This window comes from Mya arenaria, chromosome 10, assembly GCF_026914265.1.
Source record: "Mya arenaria isolate MELC-2E11 chromosome 10, ASM2691426v1".
NCBI lineage: Eukaryota > Metazoa > Mollusca > Bivalvia > Myida > Myidae > Mya > Mya arenaria.
The window spans coordinates 58,741,263-58,766,645 of record NC_069131.1 but is presented as its reverse complement, the minus strand read 5'-3'; the positions used below and the strand labels follow the sequence as shown (position 1 = coordinate 58,766,645).

The 25,383-nt window shown below is 35.4% G+C and overlaps 1 protein-coding gene across 2 annotated transcripts; it reads right to left on the bottom strand.

The window, feature by feature from the left end:
* On the bottom strand, positions 1-23,903 carry LOC128206921 (uncharacterized). 2 transcript variants are annotated; one of them, XM_052909663.1, is made up of 6 exons: positions 23,748-23,903; positions 15,963-16,125; positions 14,220-14,360; positions 6,758-6,796; positions 3,388-3,477; positions 1-2,100 (listed from the first exon to the last, which is right to left on the bottom strand). In XM_052909663.1, exons 1-6 carry the CDS (start codon positions 23,889-23,891, stop codon positions 1,940-1,942), a joined length of 738 nt encoding a protein of 245 aa, XP_052765623.1. In that variant the 5' UTR covers positions 23,892-23,903; the 3' UTR covers positions 1-1,939. The 2 variants fall into 2 exon arrangements, with proteins under 2 accessions (XP_052765623.1, XP_052765624.1); XM_052909664.1 differs by lacking the exon at positions 6,758-6,796.
* Positions 23,904-25,383: the final 1,480 nt, after the last annotated feature.

Genomic DNA, 25,383 nt, shown 5'->3' with positions numbered 1-25,383 from the left:
TTCTATTCTTATATTTATTCTTTTAAATAAGTTAAAGTACGATAAGACACGTCAAATGATTTATTTCAACGTTAAACGTATATTGGTGTATTTATTTCTTTATAGTCGTTTTGTATCATAAACATTTGCCTCGGAGGACACTAAATACACCGCTATACATAGTTCAACGTAGTTCAACGTAGTTCAACGTGCATGCATTAGCTTAAATATCGGCGTAAGAAGAAGACTTGAAAAATGATATTGCAATACATATCATCTGCGTGTTAACAACAGTATTCTTAACAGTCCATGTTAAACAATTGATCATTACGTACACAATCTTATCATTATTTATCATTGATATGCAAATCACTATTGATGGTGGCATCATTATTTATCATAAATATGCATGGTTGTTTTGAAAGTAACGTTATTATTTATCATAGGTATGCATAGTATTATTGAGGGTAGCATCATTTTATCATAAATATGCATAGTTATTTTGAATGTAACGTAATTATTCATCATGGATACATAGTACTATTGAGGGTAACTAGTTACATATAGATTTAATTATTTCCATATGTTTCTCTTATTTTTCGAATGCAGTTCACTTCCTTACATAATGAATTGACTGTAGAGTGTTCGTAATTTTGACAATGTGGTCGTGTGATCAAACAACTGTGTCATTTTAAACTAATAAAATTTTATTGAAAAAAACAACAAGTCAATCAAGCCAAATAAATCAACAAAACTACCAATCGGAACACCTCATCCATAATCCAACATGAAGCTTGGCGGAGATGGCCGATTTGGAACGATTGCAAAATTACCTCTATTTACATTCACATTAATTAAACCTGCACCGAAGATATAAAAAGAAATACTGCTCAAACTCATACAGACCTTTTGATAGATTAGAGACCTTATACACATTTACGCTGTTAGTATGCACTATGAATTGTTTATATTCCAAGCCTCATATGTGGACAGTGCATAGTTACGGTCAATGCAGTGTATTCATCCACAACCATGTACTGAGAGAGAGCACGTTTCGTTCTAAAACACACACATACAAAATAACCATAACAAAAAAACAACAACACACAATCTCATGGGATATCAATGTACACAGAGTTCATTCAGATAAAACCTCAATGTACAGTGATTTCAATCTCATGGGATATCAATGTTCACAAACTTCAATAGCATGTGATGTCAATGTACACAAAGTTCAATCCCATTGGACCTAAATGTACAATCCCATTGGACTTCAATATACACAGAGTTCAATCCCATTGGACCTCAATGTACACAGAGTTCAATCCCATTGGACTTCAATGTAAACAGAGTTCAATCCCATTGGACTTCAATGTACACAGAGTTAAATCCCATTGGACCTCAATGTACACAGAGTTAAATCCCATTGGACCTCAATGTACACAGAGTTAAATCCCATTGGACTTCAATGTACACAGAGTTCAATCCCATTGGACCTCAGTGTAGACAGAGTTCAATCCCATTGGACTTCAATGTACACAGAGTTCAATCCCATTGGACCTCAATGTACACAGAGTTCAATCCCAATGGACCTCAATGTACACAGAGTTCAGTCCCATTCGACGTCAATGTACACAGAGTTCAGTCCCATTCGACTTCAATGTACACAGAGATCAATTCCGTTGAACTCCAATGTACACAGAGTTCCGGAATAAGACTCTGACTTATCAAGGTGCGACTCGCATAATCGATTATTCGAATCTTTTTTGTAGTTATCCTTTTTTTAAATAGAGCAAATGACAGAAGAGCTTATGGAAAATTAATTGAAATTGAAAGTACAATTTCCGAAGCAATTGGTGACACTAACAATGCATTTAATTGAGTGCAAGGTCGTTTATAAGAGAGCTAATTAAGGCTTTTGTCTGGCATAATGTAACTAGATATAACTGTAGGTTATCGCTTATCCCAAATTTGCCATTTCTCCAGCGGAGTTATTGCAGTCTTTGCTTAGTTCGTGTTGGTTTTTACCAGTGTAATTGCAACCCCCTAAGGCATCATCATATTTATAGCCCTTTGCAGTCTCACACACACAGAACTTCTCACTACAGGCTGGCCAACCATCTGAAATGAGAGTAGTTTTATACATTTTGTAACTTTATGAAATCGAAATTGGCCAAGAATATTATAGTTTAAAATGTTAACAATATTGGAGCAACATTATGCAATCGATTCTTATCCAATTATTACGATTAGGACAATAAGTATAGTTCCGCCTTAACAAATAGGGATCGACCCTGGTTTTTAAGAGAATCATTTCGAAAAATTTGGTACAATGAATTAAATATTTGGGTATGAAAGTGTGTTACTTAGAACAAGAAGTGTCAAAAACAATAGTTTCCAGACATTAACGCAAAACCTGGCTAATTTAAAGACAAAAACTAAACCGTTTTCAAAACGATCATTCTGTCAGAGTGCTGCTTAAGAATATTCAGCAACATGTTTATTCTTGTTTAAAGACTTTTCCCTAACTGCAGCAAACCGAAATTTAATCGTAACTCAAAGGAAAGTTTCGGCTTATGGAAGACGAGCTGAATAGAAAACCATTTTATTAAGACTTGTACTATGTACATCATCTATAATGCATACACTGTTCATATGTAATATTAACGTTTATCTACAATATGTGCATGTATTCTTAATTGTAAGAGATTCTTTAACATATAAAAAAGTTTATCACTCCATTCTTGTCATCATATTTTTAAAATTGTAAATATTTGTACACAGAGGAATGTGTTTAATATCAAGGCTTTAAGGGTTTTGTTTTCTTTCTATGATTAATATAACATTGATATATAGACATAAAACGGCAGTCATCATCAAAATCAGTAGTTTGACACATTAAACAATTTAGATCTGTCTTTGCTCTGAATTGAAACTTAAAATTTAGGCAATATTCTCTCCTTAAAGATACTATTTTCGTATCATTTATATCAAACAACGAGAATCAGTGAAAGTGAAAATAGAAGCTTGTGTGAATTGAAATTGTGCTTTTAGTCAAAGTGTACCATTCCTGTACCTATTTTAGCTATTTTATTCCGCTTCTAATATTTCCCTCACTTAAGATTCCGCAAAAATAAATTACGTTTGTCCGCCTGCAGTGCATGCGCCTTTAACAACACTTGCTAATGCTACATAAAACTATCTAGTTTCTAGCGTATTCCGTATAGTCGGCGTTAGAATTATACATAATTTATAAATTGTCGAATATAGCGATTATTAAAGCCTCAAAGTATGGCTAACGGGATTTAATAAAAAAAGTTACCGACTTATTGGAGATAAGTGCTCGCCTTATCAAATTCTTTACGAAATGCCATTATCAGATACATGCAACATATGCTTTTCACTTACTATCATTACAGCAAATGACGTTCTCGCACTTTATTCCTGCTGATCTAATACAGTCGTTGGCAGACCGACCACATGGCCCGCCTATTGGCACTGTAATTAGAATAAATGCTCTGAAATAGACTTAACGATGCTAATGGTGATGATGATAAGGACGATATACATAGTGAACTAATCGTTTCGTCACAACCTAAGGGCATGTTCACACGGTATGTTTTAACATACATGTACATGCGTTGAGGGGTCAAACTATACACTCAGGCCATATCAAATTGATGTTTCGTTCCGAGGATTTACCGCACCTTTTTTTGAAAATGTAGAAAACTATATAAAAAATGTGCGACCGCAACTATATTTTCATCGCCAACCGGAATCTTGTGATAACTAGCGTTTTTGAATGCAGAAATAGAATCAATTATAATCTTCATACGCAGTTTTAGTGTTTTTGTGAACGGAAATAACCGATGCGTGGAGTTTTATAATAAATATCGAACGGTTTAGCATTGGTTTTAATACATTCAATCAAAATGGCGACTTCCGGAAAAAAAACATCGTCGCTCGAATTGTGGATATTTAATGGTATGTTAACTGTGTTGTGATAATGCTCGAAGTCATCGTTCATCATTCCATGAAAAACATAATCATTAGTTACGCAATATAATATGTGTACCGGATACTGGTAGCTATAATATTGCGTAATTAACGATTGTTTTTGTTGATGGAAATTGGAGTGAAAAATCACTCTCTTATTAAATTCAAATAATGATACTCGTTATAAGAATTTGACCGTATGATGTCGATGCTGTAGAAAACAGCTTAACTCAACATGAGCATGTTTCATTGTTTGGTCCAAAATGGTTTTCAATGTCAGTTTTTATCAAATACTGACAAAAACAACAATTGCAAACAAGTATATGGGCACAAATAGCGATCAGTATAGAATGATACACTGGTCCGTATAGACTTCTAAATTGTTTGATGCTGCCTGTATGAAACATGTTTTTTAAACATACAAAATCAATCTTAAAAAAAATGTCTTAATACAGTTGCAAATAATTCAGATAGATAAGTTGTTTCAAACCTTTTGTGAAAAGCAGAGTTATTATTATTATTTTTGTGAGTAAGTTTAGTGTAGATATATATATATATATATGATCGAAATCTATTAAAATGCCATATTTTTCTTTTAATAAACAATTAAAAAAGTAAATTATTTATACGCGTGGTTCGCCTGATTCATCTGGGCCCAATATAACAAGTAAATTCTCATTCTCAATTTTAAAGAGACACTCGTATTCAAAATCAATACATACACATGTATAACAAACATAATTATTGATTGATAAACCTTTAACTATTTATGAAATAATGCATTTATGGAAAATATTCATTACTGATAACAAGATTGTAACCGTGTATTTAATGGCTGAAAACGCACAAATATTAAATGATTGGTGAGTGCTAAAAGATTTATAGTGATCAAATTTCGTCTCATAAGGTAGAAATACCATGTTTTATGCACCTTTCTTTCAAATAAACACAGTTTCTTTCATTAGAACCACTGTTTTCGATATTTATTCATCCTTTTTGGGGGAAATTAAAACAATTGTATTGATTGTGGTACATCTTATTTAGGAGAAAGAGTGCATCTTTAAGAAAAGGATTCAATTAGGTATTAGGTTGATACACATCAGTAATAAGTATTTTACGAAAAGGAGTTTAAGACCAAAAAAAATGCACTTGAGTGATACATAAAAATTATCAATTGTATTCCAAAACCTTTTTTGCGCTAGAATCAGTTTTCTTGGAATTTTAAAAAAAAATGTTTATCAAAACAATAAATAAGAAAATGCAGAGTATTTTATGAGAAATTACGTTTATAAAAAGAGTTGAAACATACAAGATATTGAATCATACTATGCTATTAAGAGGTAAATTGGGTTGATATTGATATTAAGACTTGACTGAAGGTTGTTGTGGAATTGGGGCTGGTTTCAAAATTCAGACAAGAATATTTTTTTCTGATATAAGTCTATTAAAATTAAACTGAGGTCGGGACCAATTTTGAAGCCTGAGGCAAGATATTGTATAGAACATCTAAACAAAATTCCAAACAAAAAACGAGTATCATTTTGTTCTTGAATAAGAACTGTAAACTGATATTAGAAAAACCACACATAGATAAGATTTATTATGTACGACAAAATGAGATAATTTTGTACAATAATTCACTCATCAAAATATCAATGTAAATAGGAACTAGCTATGTATGTATTAAATAGATTTAAGAAAGAAACCTGTCATAATTATATATATATATATATATATATATATATATATATATATATATATATATATATATATATATATATATATATATATATATATATATATATATATATATATATATATATATATATGGGGGGTGCTGTTTGTGTACGTATGCGCATATGCACGACCTTTGACCAGCCTCTGTTCTCATGATCGACTTTAAGCTGGTGGAAGGGACACAACTCCCTTTGAAGTAGATATTTAAAGAGTTTCCTATAATCCACTCTCGTGACCTTGTTCTTCTCTAAAGCGAAGGTTGTTTAACTAGCTTGAGAATTACTTAAGAAGTGATTAAAAATTAAAAATACTTATTCTGTTTTATATCTTATAAATAATAACACGATGATGGGGTAAGAAACCTCGCTCATCTCTCTGAAATGGTAATTCGTGTAAATTTCGGTTTATACAAGTTTTCAATGGAATGGCAAGTAACTTTTTGGCAGGATTCCGATACAAATAAAGCCTAACACGCCTAACACGCGTACCCAACACCAAAATAATTATTTTCTGTTAACTCCGTAAGTCCCAAGAACCGCGTACCAAAACGTGGGGGAGAGAGAGTTCACCCCAAGTATTCGATAGGAAACAGTGCAATATATCAATGTTCGTTGTTTTAATGTCGATGTTATGTTGGTGCCAATCTATTAGAGAGTCCTTTCAGTGCAGACTTTTGTCAAGCTTGCCGTTATCACAGAGCTTTCCCAGAGCTTTCCCAGAGGCTTCAAAATTCTCAACACGGGGGAATAGGGATAGATGCATAGAATTTGGTTGTTCAGCGCTCCGTACAAAACCGCATAAGCGAAATACACCAGGACAATTTCAATTCAAATTTTACTAATGTTAATTACGGGTTTTACCAAAATAATCATTTTCTGTCGTATTTTGAAATGTTTGTTAATAATAGAGCTCTTTTCACTCTTTTGTGGATGTTTTGTCGTTGTTACAAGCGTCACATTACACGTGCACATTTACTTATTAATATATTAACCTATAAAACATGAAGGAGTCCTTTTCAAATTAAATAATGTTGCATGACACTTACCATTCGGCGGTGGCGTCGTCGTCGTAGTCATGTTCGTTTCTGTAGTAGAGGATATATAAATAACACACAACATGTTTTATAAGATTGAAAGAACATGGATCTTGCTGCGATTAACATCGATTTTAAACGCAGATGTATCTAATTTTGAACATCTGGTATAAAAAGAGTATTTCTGTAATAGCTCAACAGACATTATTTGTGGTACTAATCATTGAGCGAAACGGAAACATCAGCGTCCGTACTTTTTACCATATCTTTAAATGGAAATCTTTGAAAATCTTCTCAAATCCGCTAACTTGACACTAAATTCACACTATATGGAAAAAAATATCTTTAGAAACAAAATACCATTTTCAAATATGTTCATCTGTCAAATTCCTTCACGCCGTTTTGATTAATAAATAACATGGTTGCGAGGGGCGGGGTTAGTTATCACTATATGTCTATATTGAAAACTTTGAAAATCTTCTCTTCAGAAACCATTGACCTGATTTCAAAATAATTTCACAGAAATGTTTTTTAAGCGACCATATATCAAATTCCGTCATACCGTTGATATTCATATTAAAACATGTCCGCCAGAAGCGGGGATAGTTTTCATTGTATGTCATTGTGGAAAACTTTGAAAATCTTTTATTCAGAAACAAAATGCCCGATTTTTAAAGTATTTTTACAGAAATGTTCCTAAGGTGACCTTTTGATCAATTTATTATTTTTTCTTCTTATTTTATTTCTTTATTATTATTATTATTATTATTATTATTATTATTATTATTATTATTATTATTATTATTATTATTATTATTATTATTATTATATTATTATAATTATTATTATTATTATTATTATTATTATTATTATTATTATTATTATTATTATTATATTATTGTTTTACAATCACTGAAGATATCAACGTCAACCTTCATGAAATTCTTCACAGTAACAACGTGCTCTTTTGCGACAAGGTATATAAATCCAACTTTAATATTGTAAGAGATATTGTTTTATACGAGTGGGCATTTGGGCGAGCGGCACTCAGTATGTTTCCGATCAATAACTTACGAGCCCTTTGTAATGATTCGACGTGTTACTCAGATGCTCACGGGAAGAGACGAAGGGATTTGGGAAGGTCTTATTTCGCACATAAACAAAAAGGGAATTCCCGATCTGCGCCGCTTACTTCCGGAAGTATTCTGTGTGTAACGAGTTTTGAACTTTATTTACGCTCTATACATATACATGTGGATTGGGATAGTTATACATATTTTCATATTACATATCATAATATAAAGAAACGAATAAAAGAATGAATGGGGTAAAGATCTTATAAACTTATTATTGTTACTATAAAAAGACATATTTCCTTAAACAAATTATATATATAACCCAAAATACACTTAATTGGTATTTAGTAGACTTTGCCATTTTTTGTCGATTTATTTTTTATTTTATTTTTTTATATTTTTTTGATAATTGGATTTTTTTGTGAGAGAGTCTCTGAGGTTTGATGTTATGGTACATTTTGTTTAAACGCGATTAACATGTAGGTTTTTGATTTGTCTTTTTTTTGAAAGCCATAAAACATGGTTTTAGTCACCGCTATTTGTGTCGAATTCTATACTAAGGATTTTTAGAGAAAAAAATCTGTTAAATTAAACTAAATATTAATGTAACCACAACTGTACGTCTGGGGCCGTACTCATAAAGCATCTTAAGTCATTTTATGAATACCAGCCCTGGTCAAGATATTGCTTTGAAGCCGTACCTGCACCAAGTCAATTATTCTAACTAACTTTGGGTTTGCATGAGTTTTTGTAAGACGTGTACGTGAGCGGAAAAGGTTTTAAAATATGTAATCTTCAGCAGAGGCCATGCCTTACAACAGATGCCTAATTTAATTACATTAAACTCCACATCTCAACTCAGTGCTGTATGCAAAATATGTTGAGTATGCGTCCTATCATTTTAGACATAAACATGTTTGCAATTTTATATCATAGAAACAATGGACTCTATTTCAGACACAGCCCGATTCGAGGGTTCGAGGATATCTTCGCTTTGTGAGTCTATATTTACTGACTTATTGACTGAGACAACTGAATACTTAAAAGTTTTAAAATATCTTAAACATAATGAATTTTGATATAAAAACTGTACTTTTAAAAAACAAAATCATTTTAACAAAAACATGCTTTTCTGAGTCTGACTGATTCTAAAATTTAGACTGAAGACATTAGTGAATACCTGTCCTGGGGCAATGATTACGAACAGTTTAAAACCTGAGTTCAGACTCGAGACGTTAGTGAATACATGTCCTTTGGCCATGATTACGAAAAGTTTCAAAACTGAGTTCAGACTCGAGACGTAAGTGCATACATGTCCTGGGGCCATGATTACAAACAGTTTCAAACCTGAGTTCAGACACGAGACGTTAGTGAATACATGTCCTGGGGACATGATTACGAACAGTTTCAAACCTGAGTTCAGACTCGAGACGTTAGTAAATACATGTCCTGGGGCAATGATTACGAACAGTTTCAGACCTGCGTTCAGACACGAGACGTTAGTGAATACATGTCCTTTGGCCATGAATACGAACAGTTTCAGACTTGAGTTCAGCCTCAAGACGCTAGTGAATATATGTCGTGGGGCCATTATAACAAACCGTTTCAATTCTGAGTTCAGACTCGAGACGTTAGTGAATACATGTCCTGGGGCCGTAAATACGAAGAGTTTAAAACCTGAGTTCAGACTCGAGACGTTAGTGAATACATGTCCTGGGGCCATGATTACGAACAGTTTCAAACCTGAGTTCAGACTCGAGACGGTAGTGAATACATGTCCTGGGGCCGTAAATACGAAGAGTTTCAAGCCTGAGTTAAGCCTCGAGACGTTAGTGAATACATGTCCTTTGGCCATGATAACGAACAGTTTCAAACCTGAGTTCAGACTCGAGACGTTAGTGAATACATGTCCTGGGGCCATGAATACGAACAGTTTCAAACCTGAGTTCAGACCCGAGACGTTAGTGAATACATGTCCTGGGGCCATGAATACGAACAGTTTCAAACCTGAGTTCAGACCCGTGACGTTAGTGAATACATGTCCTGGGACATGAAAAACGAACAGTTTCAAACCTGAGTTCAGACCCGAGACGTTAGTGAATACATGTAAAGGACATGAATACGAACAGTTTCAAACCTGAGTTTAGACTCGAGACGTTAGTGAATACATGTCCTGGGGCCATCATTACGAACAGTTTCAAACCTGAGTTCAGACTCGAGACTTTAGTGAATACATGTCCTTTGGCCATGAGTACGAACAGTTTCAGACCTGAGTTCAGACTCGAGACGTTAGTGAATACATGTCCTGGGGCCATGAATACGAACAGTTTCAAACCTCAGTTCAGACTCGAGACGTTAGTGAATACATGTCCTGGGGCCATGAATACGAACAGTTTCAAACCTGAGTTCAGACTCGAGACGTTAGTGAATACATGTCCTGGGCCATGAATACGAACAGTTTCAAACCTGAGTTAAGACTCGAGACGTTAGTGAATACATGTCCTGGGCCATGAATACGAACAGTTTCAAACCTGAGTTCAGACTCGAGACGTTAGTGAATACATGTCCTGGGGCCATGACTACGAACAGTTTCAAACCTGAGTGTAGACTCGAGACGTTAGTGAATACATGTCCTGGGGACATGACTACGAACAGTTTCAAACCTGAGTTCAGACTCGAGACGTTAGTAAATACATGTCCTGGGGCAATGATTACGAACAGTTTCAGACCTGCGTTCAGACACGAGACGTTAGTGAATACATGTCCTTTGGCCATGAATACGAACAGTTTCAGACTTGAGTTCAGACTCAAGACGCTAGTGAATATATGTCGTGGGGCCATTATAACAAACCGTTTCAATTCTGAGTTCAGACTCGAGACGTTAGTGAATACATGTCCTGGGGCTGTAAATACGAAGAGTTTAAAACCTGAGTTCAGACTCGAGACGTTAGTGAATACATGTCTTGGGGCCATGATTACGAACAGTTTCAAACCTGAGTTCAGACTCGAGACGGTAGTGAATACATGTCCTGGGGCCGTAAATACGAAGAGTTTCAAGCCTGAGTTAAGCCTCGAGAAGTTAGTGAATACATGTCATTTGGCCATGATAACGAACAGTTTCAAACCTGAGTTCAGACTCGAGACGTTAGTGAATACATGTCCTGGGGCCATGAATACGAACAGTTTCAAACCTGAGTTCAGACCCGAGACGTTAGTGAATACATGTCCTGGGGCCATGAATACGAACAGTTTCAAACCTGAGTTCAGACCCGTGACGTTAGTGAATACATGTCCTGGGACATGATTACGAACAGTTTCAAACCTGAGTTCAGACCCGAGACGTTAGTGAATACATGTCTTTTGGCCATGAAAAACGAACAGTTACAAACCTGAGTTCAGACCCGAGACGTTAGTGAATACATGTCCTTTGGCCATGAATACGAACAGTTTCAAACCTGAGTTTAGACTCGAGACGTTAGTGAATACATGTCCTGGGGCCATGATTACGAACAGTTTCAAACCTGAGTTCAGACTCGAGACTTTAGTGAATACATGTCCTTTGGCCATGAGTACGAACAGTTTCAGACCTGAGTTCAGACTCGAGACGTTAGTGAATACATGTCCTGGGGCCATGAATACGAACAGTTTCAAACCTCAGTTCAGACTCGAGACGTTAGTGAATACATGTCCTGGGGCCATGAATACGAACAGTTTCAAACCTGAGTTCAGACTCGAGACGTTAGTGAATACATGTCCTGGGCCATGAATACGAACAGTTTCAAACCTGAGTTAAGACTCGAGACGTTAGTGAATACATGTCCTGGGCCATGAATACGAACAGTTTCAAACCTGAGTTCAGACTCGAGACGTTAGTGAATACATGTACTGGGGCCATGACTACGAACAGTTTCAAACCTGAGTGTAGACTCGAGACGTTAGTGAATACATGTCCTGGGGACATGACTACGAACAGTTTCAAACCTGAGTTCAGACTCGAGACGTTAGTGAATACATGTCCTTTGGCCATGACTACGAACAGTTTCAAACCTGAGTTCAGGCTCGAGACATTAGTGAATACATGTCCTTTGGCCATGAATACGAACAGTTTTAAACCTGAGTGTAGACTCGAGACGTTAGTGAATACATGTCCTTTGTCCATGACTACGAACAGTTTCAAACCTGTGTTCGGACACGAGACTTTAGTGAATAAATGTCCTTTGGCCATGAATACGAACAGTTTCAAACCTGAGTTTAGACTCGAGACGTTAGTGAATACATGTCCTGGGGCCATGAATACGAACAGTTTCAAACCTGAGTTCAGACACGAGACGTTAGTGAATACATGTCCTGGGGCCATGAATACGAACAGTTTCAAACCTGAGTTCAGACTCGAGACGTTAGTGGATACATGTCCTGGGGCCATGATTATGAACAGTTTCAAGCCTGAGTTAAGACTCGAGACGTTAGTGAATACATGTCCTGGGGCCATGACTACGAACAGTTTCAAACCTGAGTTCAGACTCAAGACGTTAGTGAATACATGTCCTTTGGCCATGAATACGAACAGTTTCAAACCTGAGTTCAGACTCGAGACGTTAGTGAATACATGTCCTTTGGCCATGACTACGAACAGTTTCAAACCTGAGTTCAGACTCGAGACGTAAGTGAATACATGTCCTTTGGCCATGAATACGAACAATTTCCAACCTGAGTTCAGACTCTGTTGTTTAAGCAACTTTTCAAAATATTTTCCATTTAGCCCTATGGTTAAACTGTTGTGATAATTAATTAGATATCCAGAGTTTTATCATTTGTTTTATTTTCTTAAATGTAAACTGTATACTAATATTAGAAAAGCACAAAAGCCTGCATACAATTTAGTATATACGACCAAACTGTGTTCGTACGCATGTGCATATCCACGTCATTTTAGCAGCCTAAAGTGTTCTCATGTTCGACTTAGGCTGGTGGAAGAGACATAACTCAAATTGCAGCAGATATTTTAAGAGTTTCCTATATTTCACTCTAGTGACACTGTTCTTCACTTATGCGAAGGTAATTAAAGTTACTTGAGAATTACCTGATAAGTTATTTTAAATACTTATTATGTTATACATATTATAATTAATAACACTACGATGGGGTAAGACAACAAGCTCATGTCTTAATCTGAAATGAAAGTTCGTGTCAATTTAAGTTAATACACGTTTTCAAAGAGCACAATGGGATGAAGAGTAATTTAAAGCAGCATTGTGATACAAATAAATTCCAACATGCGTAATCAACACAAAAATAGTTATTTTCTGCGTACCCCGTATCGACACAGTGAGTCCCGTGACCAGCGAAATTGGGTCCTGTATCTCGCGTAACAAAACGGGTGGAGGGGGCCACCCCCAGTTTTGGTATGAGATCAACAATATCCGACACCGATAGAGAACAGTCCAATATGTCATTGCTCAATGGTTTAATGTCGATGTAATGTTGGAGTTAATTTCAGTGCACCCTTTCGTAAAGCTTGCTATTATCACAAAATAAAGTTATGTGACCCTTTATGGTTAATCTATTACAGCTTTTAACGCTCTCGGCGTTGCATACCCACACGGTATGTGAATGATTGTGAAGAAAGTTAGGATAACTTATACTAAGTCACTCTCGTTGGCACGATGTTGCGAGAGAGTTTGGTCTTGTTTTGTGGGGGAAACCGGAGTACCGGGAGTCACCCACTTGACCGGCTTGGTGACCACTAACCAAACTCACATGCGCCCAGGCCGAGAATCGAACCTGGTCGCCTTGGCGAGAAGCGAGTGCGCTAACCACTGCACCGGACAACCTGCGCTTCAGTACAAATATGGTTATCTCGAACCTTTATTGTATAGATCCGTAAATTTACGGATTTCCCCGAGCACTCTTAAGCAGCGTAATGTTTACGGCTACGATATCTTATTAAAACAGGCCCCAGTGCATGTATTTTTTTTATATTATATCTCATTCTTGAATTGTGTTGTTTGTGTGTGTGTTTTCTGTAACACAATGAAAACATTAGTATCAAGTATAGTCTAGATAGTAAACTTATGTATTTTTTTATCGATTTTCGTTTATTGTAATTTCATTTGTATGGAAGACTTTATCTTATATCCAAATAAAGTAATTTCTGATTCTAATGCATCAGTAATTGTTTAAAAATGGAAACCATGAATGCCACAATTCATTAAACCAGGTTTTAGATTCCTACAATCTACCCATCAATTCGAAATAAAGATATTGAGCGGAAACCACCTGTTGACAATCGGCCGCTCGCCCGTTAGCCCGACCAACGACACATATCCCAATCCAATAATTTCGAAATACCTCAGTAATAATTATTAATATGTAATTAAAGTAATGAAAACTAAACTAACCAGGAACGCACTTCTTGCATTCATAGTCGAATATGAAGCCATCTTTGCAGACGCACACTTTACTATATCCGTATGTGTCGCATATGGCATTTTCATCTTTACAGTAATGACAGTCGTCACAACACTGGCCGACTTCGAGCGCTAAAATATAGACAAACACAAACGTCATGATTACAGTAATAAATAAACATCACTTAGATAGGATTTATTAAAAGCGTTTCAATAAATCAGTTACGGGGATGACGGGGGCACTGAAAAGCTGAAGACATATCATATAATGGTTTATCAATGTTTATGCCATTCTGACCGACTGAGGTTATCATTTTCTCACAATTTCTAACTTGGCCTCCGCTTAAACTTCAGTCACGCTCGGGCAAAATGAAATTAAACAATAGCCGTCGTAAGACAGCGCGCTCGACTACGCCGCTTTGACTTAGAATACAGTAACGTATAAAAATACCAAGTTTGGTCTCTTTATGTCGAACCTAACTAAAATTATTCGTCAATCGAATGAAGGATATAGAAGTTATTAATAAATATTCCAATTTGCCCTAAAACTTTAACTCAAGTTCCATAGTCAATCAGGAGCCATAATCGGTGTAAAGAATAATATGGAGTTATCTAACCTCATCATGTGATGGCCCTGAACTACTGTGTGAAGTATGAATTCAATATAATGTAGGGTATTGGACTTATAAGTGATAGCCCAACTATTCTTCGAATAGTCGAGCTAAAAATTATAAATGAGTTCATTTCATCTAGGGAAATATGTCGTTAAGTGTTTGAATAAGCTTTTTAGAACGCTTGCCCGTACTCAGAATTTCTGTATATATATCTCTGATTAGGTAACGTAACGTTTGTTTTTGAATTTGCATTTATGTTCTTGAAATTTATTTAGTACAACTGTAACTTTTTCTCAAATATCTGCTGTTGAAAAAAACTTATTTAAAATAGTGTTGCAAATATGTATATAACGTTAATATGTGTGATGACATTATCGCGTGATGTTATCAATGTATTGTTAAAAGGTCCAAATATATATCACTTTGCTGAAAGTCAATGTGGCCTAGTGGTGAAGGGCTCCGTTTTATATGTTTTCTTTATTTCCACACGTGGGTTCGAACCCCACTAAGACCAAAATATTTTTATACTATAATTGTATTTTTTCAGCATTTTTGATATCATGGAGTAAAATAATAATAAAGTGAGTGTTTTCATATGCATTACCAGAAAAACTTGTTTTCGGTCCAAAAACATGACCGAGTACCTTTAACTCTCATTTTACACATGTTGCCAAAAACAAGGCGCTTATATGTTAAGCAAGGCTTAATCAATAATCGAATATAGTCAAGTTGCATAATTCACAATATGTAGACAAATATTTATTTATGCATATCAAATATAAGAAAAGCGCCTACACACAAACAAAACTAATGAGCAATAACGAATAGATACTTTTTGTAATACTTTGCATGCATTATACAATACAAATATAACATAAAACATCAACTAAAGATCTAACCTGGAAAGAATAGTCCCTGGCTAATAAGTAACAATAATCACTTATTAAAGACCGGTCAACATGCTGATGTACATGCATAAAGCAATATATAGGATGAGACATAAAAGATCCTCAACTCTGGTTTGAATAGTTGTAACTCGAAAAAGTCACGCAAACTATTTAAATATTGTCGGGTTAGTCCCTTTTTCGACTGCAAAAATCGGCTTGCTATTGTTACTTACGGGTACACGGGCATGGTGGGTGTTCGCTCGAGGTGTCACTGGAGGATTCGCTTGAAGATTCGCTGGATTCAGATTCAGATTCAGATTCCCCCTCGTAGTAGTATTCAGGATGAACAAATCCACCTCCAAATTTACATTGAACAGCTGCCAGGAGAGCAAGGGTCTGTTTATAAATGAAAAAAATGAGGTTCCATAAGAGAACTGTTCAATTTTCAATATTTTTTATTTGGTCGATTAAAGTTAGAAATGGCTATACCATTATGATAACAATGACAAACAAATGGTTTACATACCACGTGGTTAAAAGGTATTTTACACAGAAATGTGATGCGTATATTGACCATATGTGCTAAATAATGAAGAGGCTGTTGTCCATATGTACAAAATCATGAAGGGGCTAGTATCCTATGTTGAAGTGCTATCGTCCGCATGTGCAATATCATGAAGGTACCTTTGTCCGCCTATGCAAATTAGAGCTCTGGGGCTAATGCCCTACGGGTCTTAGGGGTAAATGTCCTAGGGGCTAATATCAGTCTACCATATATCAGTTGCATGTGGGCAAATCCTTACTCAAAACTGTCCAGTATATTAAGCGTGACTTTGTGACAAATATGTTCCCAGTCTGTTTGACCCTCTTTCTCTTTCAACCTATCACATCGTTTGTTCTTAATAGGATTTTCCGTACACGTACCTATTATGTTAATCAATTTTGGGGCAATATTGACTAAGGGAAAACACTCAAATGCGGCTGAAAATGTCCGAAATTTCTATCGACGTTTTGTTTACATATGACATCAAACCACATGGTATGTTTACCCTTAATCAAACATCAGTTAATGAAATGTATACTATGTTTTATATCGCGACCTGATTGATTGGCAAAAACAGGCTCATTTCAAACCCTCGTAAGAGTTTTGAGCAATCTAAGGCATCTACTTTCCTGAAGAACAGAACAGAACAGTTCTTCAGGATTAACTTGGAACACAATAACCTTCGGATATGTTTCGTTATCATTTCCGTTAAAATTCACAACTTAAAGATATTCTTGGAAAGGCCTAAAATCATACTTTATATACAATGACACCTAAATCAGAACTAGAAATGCATACAGGCAACCCTGTTTTAAGTGGCCACCAGTATTGAGTGGCCATTGACAAATCGTACAATTTGACTACTTCACAAATCACATGAAACCAGGCTGTGAAGCTGGTTACGTTTGTTAAGGCTCTTACCGTCAACTTAGTGCAATAACTGAATAACTGCTCATAGAAATAGAAGTAGATATTGAGTTCTTGCACTAAGGTGACGTTATGTTTTCAAATTTTCTTCCAACAAGTCATTAGGTTAACTGTCAAAAAAGCATGAACATTAAAACACTTCTGAAATTGTTAATACATACTTAATTAGAAATAGGAAAGGCGGTGTTTACGGGATGTTAATTTGCATTGTGAAATTTTAATTCATCAATATCGGCCATTACTGTATTTTCCACAGTTCATTGTCTCCATTGTCAGCCCGAAGTTGAATGGATCTCGGCTAACGCCTCGGTCCATATTCACCTTCGGGGATTGACTGTCAGGGCCTTTAAACGTCATATCACGCTTGGTGGTTTGTAATATTTCTTAAATAGGGAACAGGTTTCGCCTTTTCCCATCCCTGCTTTTTTTTAAATTCTTTGGTCAAAGGTATACAAATTATCATACGATTAACAATTTACATAAGATACAATGTCATTGATACAAATAAATTGAACGTTTTCTTTTTAAACAAAATAAAATATTTTGAAATAAGGAAATATATCTATTACTTTGGATAAATGTAACTGTTTGAGCTTAATTGTGATGATCAAAACAAATAAGTCGGCAAGCCGGACGGCGCCCAGTGACGATTTAATTGTTTTGGAGAACAAATATAAATGCTAATTTTCTTAGTTTTGATCGTGAAATATCTATATACTAGCCAGCGCGCTTCTTAATTATCCATTTTATAACTAAATGGAAATTTAAGTACGAACAGTCTCAAGTCCGAATTCAGACTCAAACCTTAATTTAATAGCTATCGTTATTCCATTTCATCGTTTTACACAAATTAAGTGAATAATAAAAATATTTTTCAAGTAGTACTATTTTCATCAGCAGAGCTCACCAGGACAGTCTAAGATATGAGACTGTTTTTAAAAATGAGCCAAGGTGTCTGTTATAATCGAGCAGATGAGTACTGATCAAATAAAGCTCAACCGTTACATCCCTTTTCTTTGAACACAACCCTAAATGGCAAGTAGCCAAAAAATGTATTCGGTACCAGGTGTCGCCCGGTACCCGGCATCGTTTTCCAATACCGGATTATGTTGATCCCGGGTTTAGTGATAAATTCCGGTATCACATGGTCATGTATTAATTGCCTATTGAAGTAATGGTTATCGGATAGGATCGCTGTTTTGAAGGTATATTTTATGACTTGTTTTCTTGTGAACCTTGTTTGTTTAAATGTTCTAGTTATAAAGTTATATTTTTTTGCGAATTGCGAAGTAATACAAACAACCAATTTAAAGTGTTCCATTTGATATGTATCTTTGAAATAACAGAAAGGACGAATGATAAAAAAAAACATATATAAATATATTAAAGTTACTTAAATATACATGATGTTTAATTTCACAAATAATGAATAATATAACTATTTTACCAATATAATAAAACATTGTTTATGTTGATAAAAGCATAAATGAACGTAAAGTTGTATTTAAACTTGTATAATGTACTACAAATGACAAATGTTCATGAAGTCAATATTAAAAACATGTTCATTTAATGTGATTTTGTATGGGTAGAAATGTATTTAGACTTTAGGACGCGTTTGCAAAAATACTTTGATTGTTTGTGTATTTCCAGGCGACATATTGCAACTTCCACACCTTTTCCCCGGATTTAATTCAGTCACATTTGCCATTATATCACTTTTTACACCGTTTATTTTCACAACTGACCATACCGTCAATATATTCTGGCATAAACGCCATGTTTTTATTTTCAACGATTTCGGTACTCGATCTTTGGAAAGGCATACACTTTTTTTATTTTTCCAAACAGTAAAGTAAATGTTCTCGCATTTCTTGTACATCGTAAATTGTGTTAAAATTCAACTTGTCGGTGTTAAAACAAAATTCGACTGTATTTGCAATCACAAAAAAAGACCGCAGTCGTGGTTGGTTGGTTGCTGCTGGGTTAAAGGTATCTATGCAATTATGAGGGATGAGAATAAGTAGAAGCCCTATATATCTGATATAGTTGAATTTGTAGGTTTAATTTTATGTTTAACATTTGCTTACAAACTGTCTACTTAATATACGCAATCATTGTTATGTTGGAAGCTTGTAATTCAAAGGCAGTTCCCATCAAAATAAAGATATACTGAAGGAGATGGCGCATATTGAATCTTTTTGTCTGTATTCCAAAGATCTTGTTTTGTTGACATAAAAGGATGTTAATGTAGTTAATTGTAAACCAATATTTAATGTTCGCAACCGCTGCCATGTGTTTATCATTTTACCAGTTATTCGTTACAGTCATGTCCTTATCTTTCATTGATAAAATGCACACTTTCATCACAATCGTTTCTGGTACTTGAATTTAAAACCATGACGATATTGTCACCATTAGTTTTTATACTTGGCATGTCAAATGTGTACTCTTTACCTTGGTGATTGCATTTTGACTGTGCATTTTCATTTCCTGTCATTTATTCTGTCACAAAGTGTTTTAATGTCTGCAGCGATCTGTGGTGAGGACCGATACCTGATATAATTTGCCAATCATTATAATCATCATCACCATCAAATTATCTCAGTTGATAAAGTTAAAGATGAAGTATAAGGTTAATAACGAAATTCACAGAAACACATGCCCAGGCCAAAACTAGTCAATTCATTCTCGCCTCTTCAGACGCAGTTAACAGTTTACTATTGGGTGAATTGACTACATCGTTTACTTAAGAAAAGCCACCTAAAACAATAATACTTTCTTTTATTCTCATTAAACTGACCTTCACACCGGTTACATTATACTCAGGTTGCAAAATAAATACAATAACCTTTATTAATGACTGGCATTTATTTTGATTCCATTTGTTTCTGCTATAAAAACATGGAGATTAATAAAACAAACATATCTTCCCCCAGCAAGAGAACATGATTCAAACGTTATTTAGTGAATAAAAAATTTGATAATTATTCACTATGCCTTAATAAATGTAGAGATTTTCAGCTGATTCCAATTACATAGTACCTGTTGCTAACTGGATAGGAAATCTTCTCTAGTTCCGTTTGGAGACATTTTGTTTATTAAGTGTGATGCTTATATCAATTTCAATAACTGTTTGTTAATATTGGGTAATTTTAACGGGACAGTCAACCTATTTATCCATTTTAACGGGACTGTCAACCTATTTATCCATTTTCACTATAATAAAATATACCTTTCAATCAAACTCACTATTCTTTTGTCATATATTCAATGTAATAGTTGATAATTGTTGACATTGATACCTGCCCTGAGGACTTTCAAAACCAATGCGATCGATCACTGTCCAATGGATTTATACAAGACGTTAAATGCCTATTTTATGGTATGTTTGGCATAATAATTCTCTGCGGTGCATCCTTTGGTTAAAGCACTGATGTCACAACAGGGGTTTTATAACCTGTGTATTTGTTTAATGACTCTGGGCCAATTAGAGTTGACACTATTTAGAGTAAATAAATTGTCTCACTAATACATATACACAAAATGCAGAGCCAATGTATTAATTTGACCGACAGGAAATAACAAACAAACAAAGAGAAATAAGTTTTAAAAAAGTTATTAGATAATTTATATATTTCAATCCACTTAAACACATGGTCATCATTGTTATATCCAAATTGTGAAGCATCATGGTTAACTCATATTAATGCGCTATTATATTTAACATACAAGTTTACTCTTATCCATATTTTGAAGCATTGTTAAAATAATGTTATTATTATATATTTAAATTAACACTTCATTCCTTAACGATGGTTGTTGTTTATCAATTTCACATTATTTCTGTATAAAGTGCAATGGCATTTCTCATCGAAATCGCGTGCGTTTGTTCGATACTTCTGTCCTGTCATTGGGCGCAATAATACTAATGGGCGAGGCATATTTACTACGGAACTATTTATTTCAATGAAATCGTAGTAAATATTGGCAACATGCAAAACTGTAATCTGCAGTAAAGCAGTTAAAACAAAATAAGCAACGATAATTTAATTGATTTTAATGTAGATGATTTCATGACGGATGGAACAGTTGAAGAAATATTAAATTACAATGATGACGACTTATTTTGGAATTTGGAATTGACATTTGGTAAAAATAAAGCATCTGACAAAACATGAAATCGAGGAAATGAAACAATAACATAATGTAGTGCACCCAGCAACTTCCAGAAGAAAGGGCACAGTTCAACACTTAAGTCTTTTCGCGTCCTCTGGCTTTTCTTCCGCGAAAGTTCACGTTACCCCACCCACCGCCACTGTCATTTCCACAGAGATGTTTCATCCTCATTAAATGTTTACTTCCAAAGAAATTACAATGCACTTGCTGATTTGTCCAACACCGTATTCCAACATGATTCATACACCAACTGATTCTTCAAAATAACGCTCGACAAGTAAATTGACTTGAATTTCTCTTCAATTTGGAAACTCGATCGTGACTTAACAAACGCTAGTATTGGGTATTATCGTATAATTATAGTTATGCATAATGCTGGGTTCACATCTGTTTTGTACCGTATTGTCAAGACTATCGTTCAAAGTACCGTGCGTATATCGGATTATCACTGTTACTGAGCCGCACCCTGCTAATACCGCTACCTGCAGCCAATTGTATAAACGTGGATAACTCCTAACCAGCGGTTATCTTTTGGTTATCTCCCTGGTTTGGTCAAGTTATCCGAAAACCGACTGTATAAAAATTAAGTTATCCTAACCAGCGCGTGATTCGGCTAACATTTGGACAAAATTTAACCGACCATGTTGATCAGTGCATTGTGGGTATTTTTAGGAAGTTTTGGTTAGGTTAAAGTTGTCCAAGTTGGTTAACTTAGCCGCCACATTTTCTGCCTTTATACAAACGGATAAACGGTTTGGATAAAATGGCCAACTTGGTTAAAGTTAACCGCTGGACAACTTTAACCAGCGGTTAAATCTAACCAACTTTTATACAATTGGCTGCTGTTGGTTACCGTTTGGTTATATGAGAATTGATATATACACAAACACAAAGAAAACATTCCCGTATTCGATAACCTTATTAGCTATATTACCGAACCGTTTTGCAATCTAGAACAAGGCAACTGCAACATGGGAAGTAAATTATATCAGCATCTAAAATGCCAGTCCTCAGATCCGTTTAGAAACATTTTAAATATTTTTATATGTACACCGTTCTTTTATTTTTTTTATTTCATTGAACTGAATAAATACGCTTTAACCAATACGGTACAACCATATTTTTATTCTAGCACACCGGATAGGCATTTTTGGTGAATTCAGCCGTGCTGGAAAATTCCATCTGGCACCCACCATTCCAGATGAGTCACGCGCTGTCAAGTAATACTTTTTAGTTCTTTAATCATACACTTTATTTAACCATAACAATGAGATTTCAATAGATGGGTTCCTTAAACATTTACTTTACTAAAATATACCTTCAAAACAAAACAAAATAACCCTTAAAAGACGTGATACTGAAGAAACTTTTTGACGTATGCAGCGAATAAAAATTACAGCGCGTCATGACGTCAGTAAACATCATCGCACGCGCTTTTTGGTGAAATTTACAAAAAGCGATTTCTATGTATTCTTTTCACAAAAAAGTAAATTAAGGTATGATAGAAGAAATGTCAAGCATGTGTGTCCGGTCCAGATAGAAATATCCGACCCTCGGGCACGCTGCGTAGCAACGCAGGTGCCCTCCTGTCGGATTTTTCTATCCATACCGGAAACACATGACAAATATTATTTTTACTATGTTAGTGGACAAATTTTATAACTAATTCATCATTCGTCTTAATTTTAATATTTAACCACGACTGAATTCCATTTTTCTCAATTTCTTATAAATGCGACAACGAATTTCACATTTTTCAAATCATGTGGTTCAATCTGAGAATTTAGAATACCGTATATACTAATAATACGTTCCGAATAGAAAAATCCGACCCGAGGGCACCTGCGTTGCCAGGTAACGAGGCTTGCCGAGTTACCGGCTACGCAGCGTGCCCGAGGGTCGGATTTTTCTATCCGGAACGGACACACATGATAGATATTTTTTCTAGCATACCTTAAATAACATTTTTTGTGAAGAAAATACATAAGAAAGCGCGTTTTTGTACATTTCACCAAAAAGCGCGTGCGATGATGTTTACTGACGTCATGACGCGCAGTAATTTGTATTCACTGCATACGTCAATAAGTTCCTTTGCTATGACGTCTTTTAAGGGTTATATTTTTTTAAGGAATATTTTTGTAAAGTTAATGTTAATGGAACTCATCTATTAAAATCGCATAACTATGGTTACATTTAGTGTTTAATAATAGAAATTGAAAGTATTACGTCACAGCGCGTGACTCATCTGGCATGGGGGGATGCCAGATGGAGTTTTCCAGCACGGCTGATATCACCGGAAATGCCTATCCGGTGTGCTAGAAAATTTTGTAAATGATTTTATATTTATAATAAATAAAATCAGACTTACGAGAAATATCCTCAACATTTTAAAGAGCATCCGTAAAATCGGAGTACAACACTTTTCTCCCGACACTCGCAATATCCCCAATAATCCTGCTGTCCACCGATATATACTGAACGTAAAAAAATAATCCTTTGGGCTGGTTTTCATTCAAAGCATCCATTGCACGCTCAGAAAGCTGTCGTTTCCTGATGCGCGCGCATATACAACGTTGAATTTCCGGATGCACACGTAGACAATTGTGCGGTCTGACGCAAGTGTAGGAATATTAATGTCCTTGAGAAATTATTATGCAATATAATGATGAAACTGATAGCGATTTTTATTTCAATACGGTACCATCTGTTTGATTGTTAACGCCTTGAATATTCAGTCATACAAGATAGTGTATTATGCATAAGAAATATAACCAAAACTATGCAAATATATGAAAAAATATGATTTATAACTTAAAATTGAAAAGTATAAACATGATGGAATGTAAACATTTCGGAAAATAATTATAATCGATTCCAAATTCGAACAGAAAATTGCATGTTATAATCGTTTTATTTTGCTGTTGTAGTTTTTTCCAAGTACATCCGACACTAGTTATGTCGAAGTCGTTTAGACCTCATGATATACTTCTAGATAACGAACATTCGATATTAACGAAATACAGAACATGTCAAACTAAAAAGAAAACTATGAAACAAAGTAAGATATAACCAGAACAATGACATAAAAAAGATCGACAAAACAAACGACTGTATTGGCAACAAGCGTGCCATCTTTCACTCACCTGAACGACTGTATTGACCACAAGCGTGCCATCATTCACTCACCTGAACGACTGTATTAGCCACAAGCGTGCCATCATTCACTCACCTGAACGATTGTATTAGCCACAAGCGTTCCATCATTCACTCACCTGAACGTATGTATTGGCCACAAGCGTGCCATCATTCACTCACCTGAACGATTGTATTGGCCACAAGCGTTCCATCATTCACACACCTGAACGACTGTATTGACAACCAGCGTGCCATCATTCACTCACCTGAACGACTGTATTAGCCACAAGCGGGCCATCATTCACTCACCTGAACGACTGTATTAGCCAAAAGTGGGCCATCATTCATTCACCTGAACGACTGTATTGGCCACAAGCGGGCCATCATTCATTCACCTGAACGACAGTATTGAACACAACCGTGCCATCATTCACTCACCTGAACGACAGTATTAGTCACAAGCGTGCCGTCATTCACTCACCTGAACGACAGTATTGACCACAAGAGTGCCATCATTCACTCACCCGAACGACAGTATTGACCACAAGCGAGCCATCATTCACTCACCTGAACGACTGTATTAGCCACAAGCAGGCCATCATTCACTCACCTGAACGACTATATTAGCCACAAGCGGGCCATCATTCATTCACCTGAAATACTGTATTGGCCACAAGCAGGCCATCATTCACTCACCTGAACGACTGTATTGAACACAACCGTGCCATCATTCACGCACCTGAACGACAGTAATGGTCACAAGCGTGCCATCATTCACTCACCTGAACGACAATATTGACAACAAGCGTGCCATCATTCACTCACCTGAACGACAATATTGGTCACAAGCGTGCCGTCATTCACTCACC

Bases quoted from the DNA above. Each gene is read 5' to 3' on its own strand.
- LOC128206921 (XM_052909663.1), bottom strand. From the start codon at position 23,891: ATGAAAACCAGCCCAAAGGATTATTTTTTTACGTTCAGTATATATCGG. The intron at 16,126-23,747 runs GTAAGTCTGATT...ATTTATAAACAG, and splicing joins AAATGTTGAGGATATTTCTC to ACCCTTGCTCTCCTGGCAGC. The intron at 14,361-15,962 runs GTAAGTAACAAT...TCTATATTTTAG, and splicing joins CCCACCATGCCCGTGTACCC to CGCTCGAAGTCGGCCAGTGT.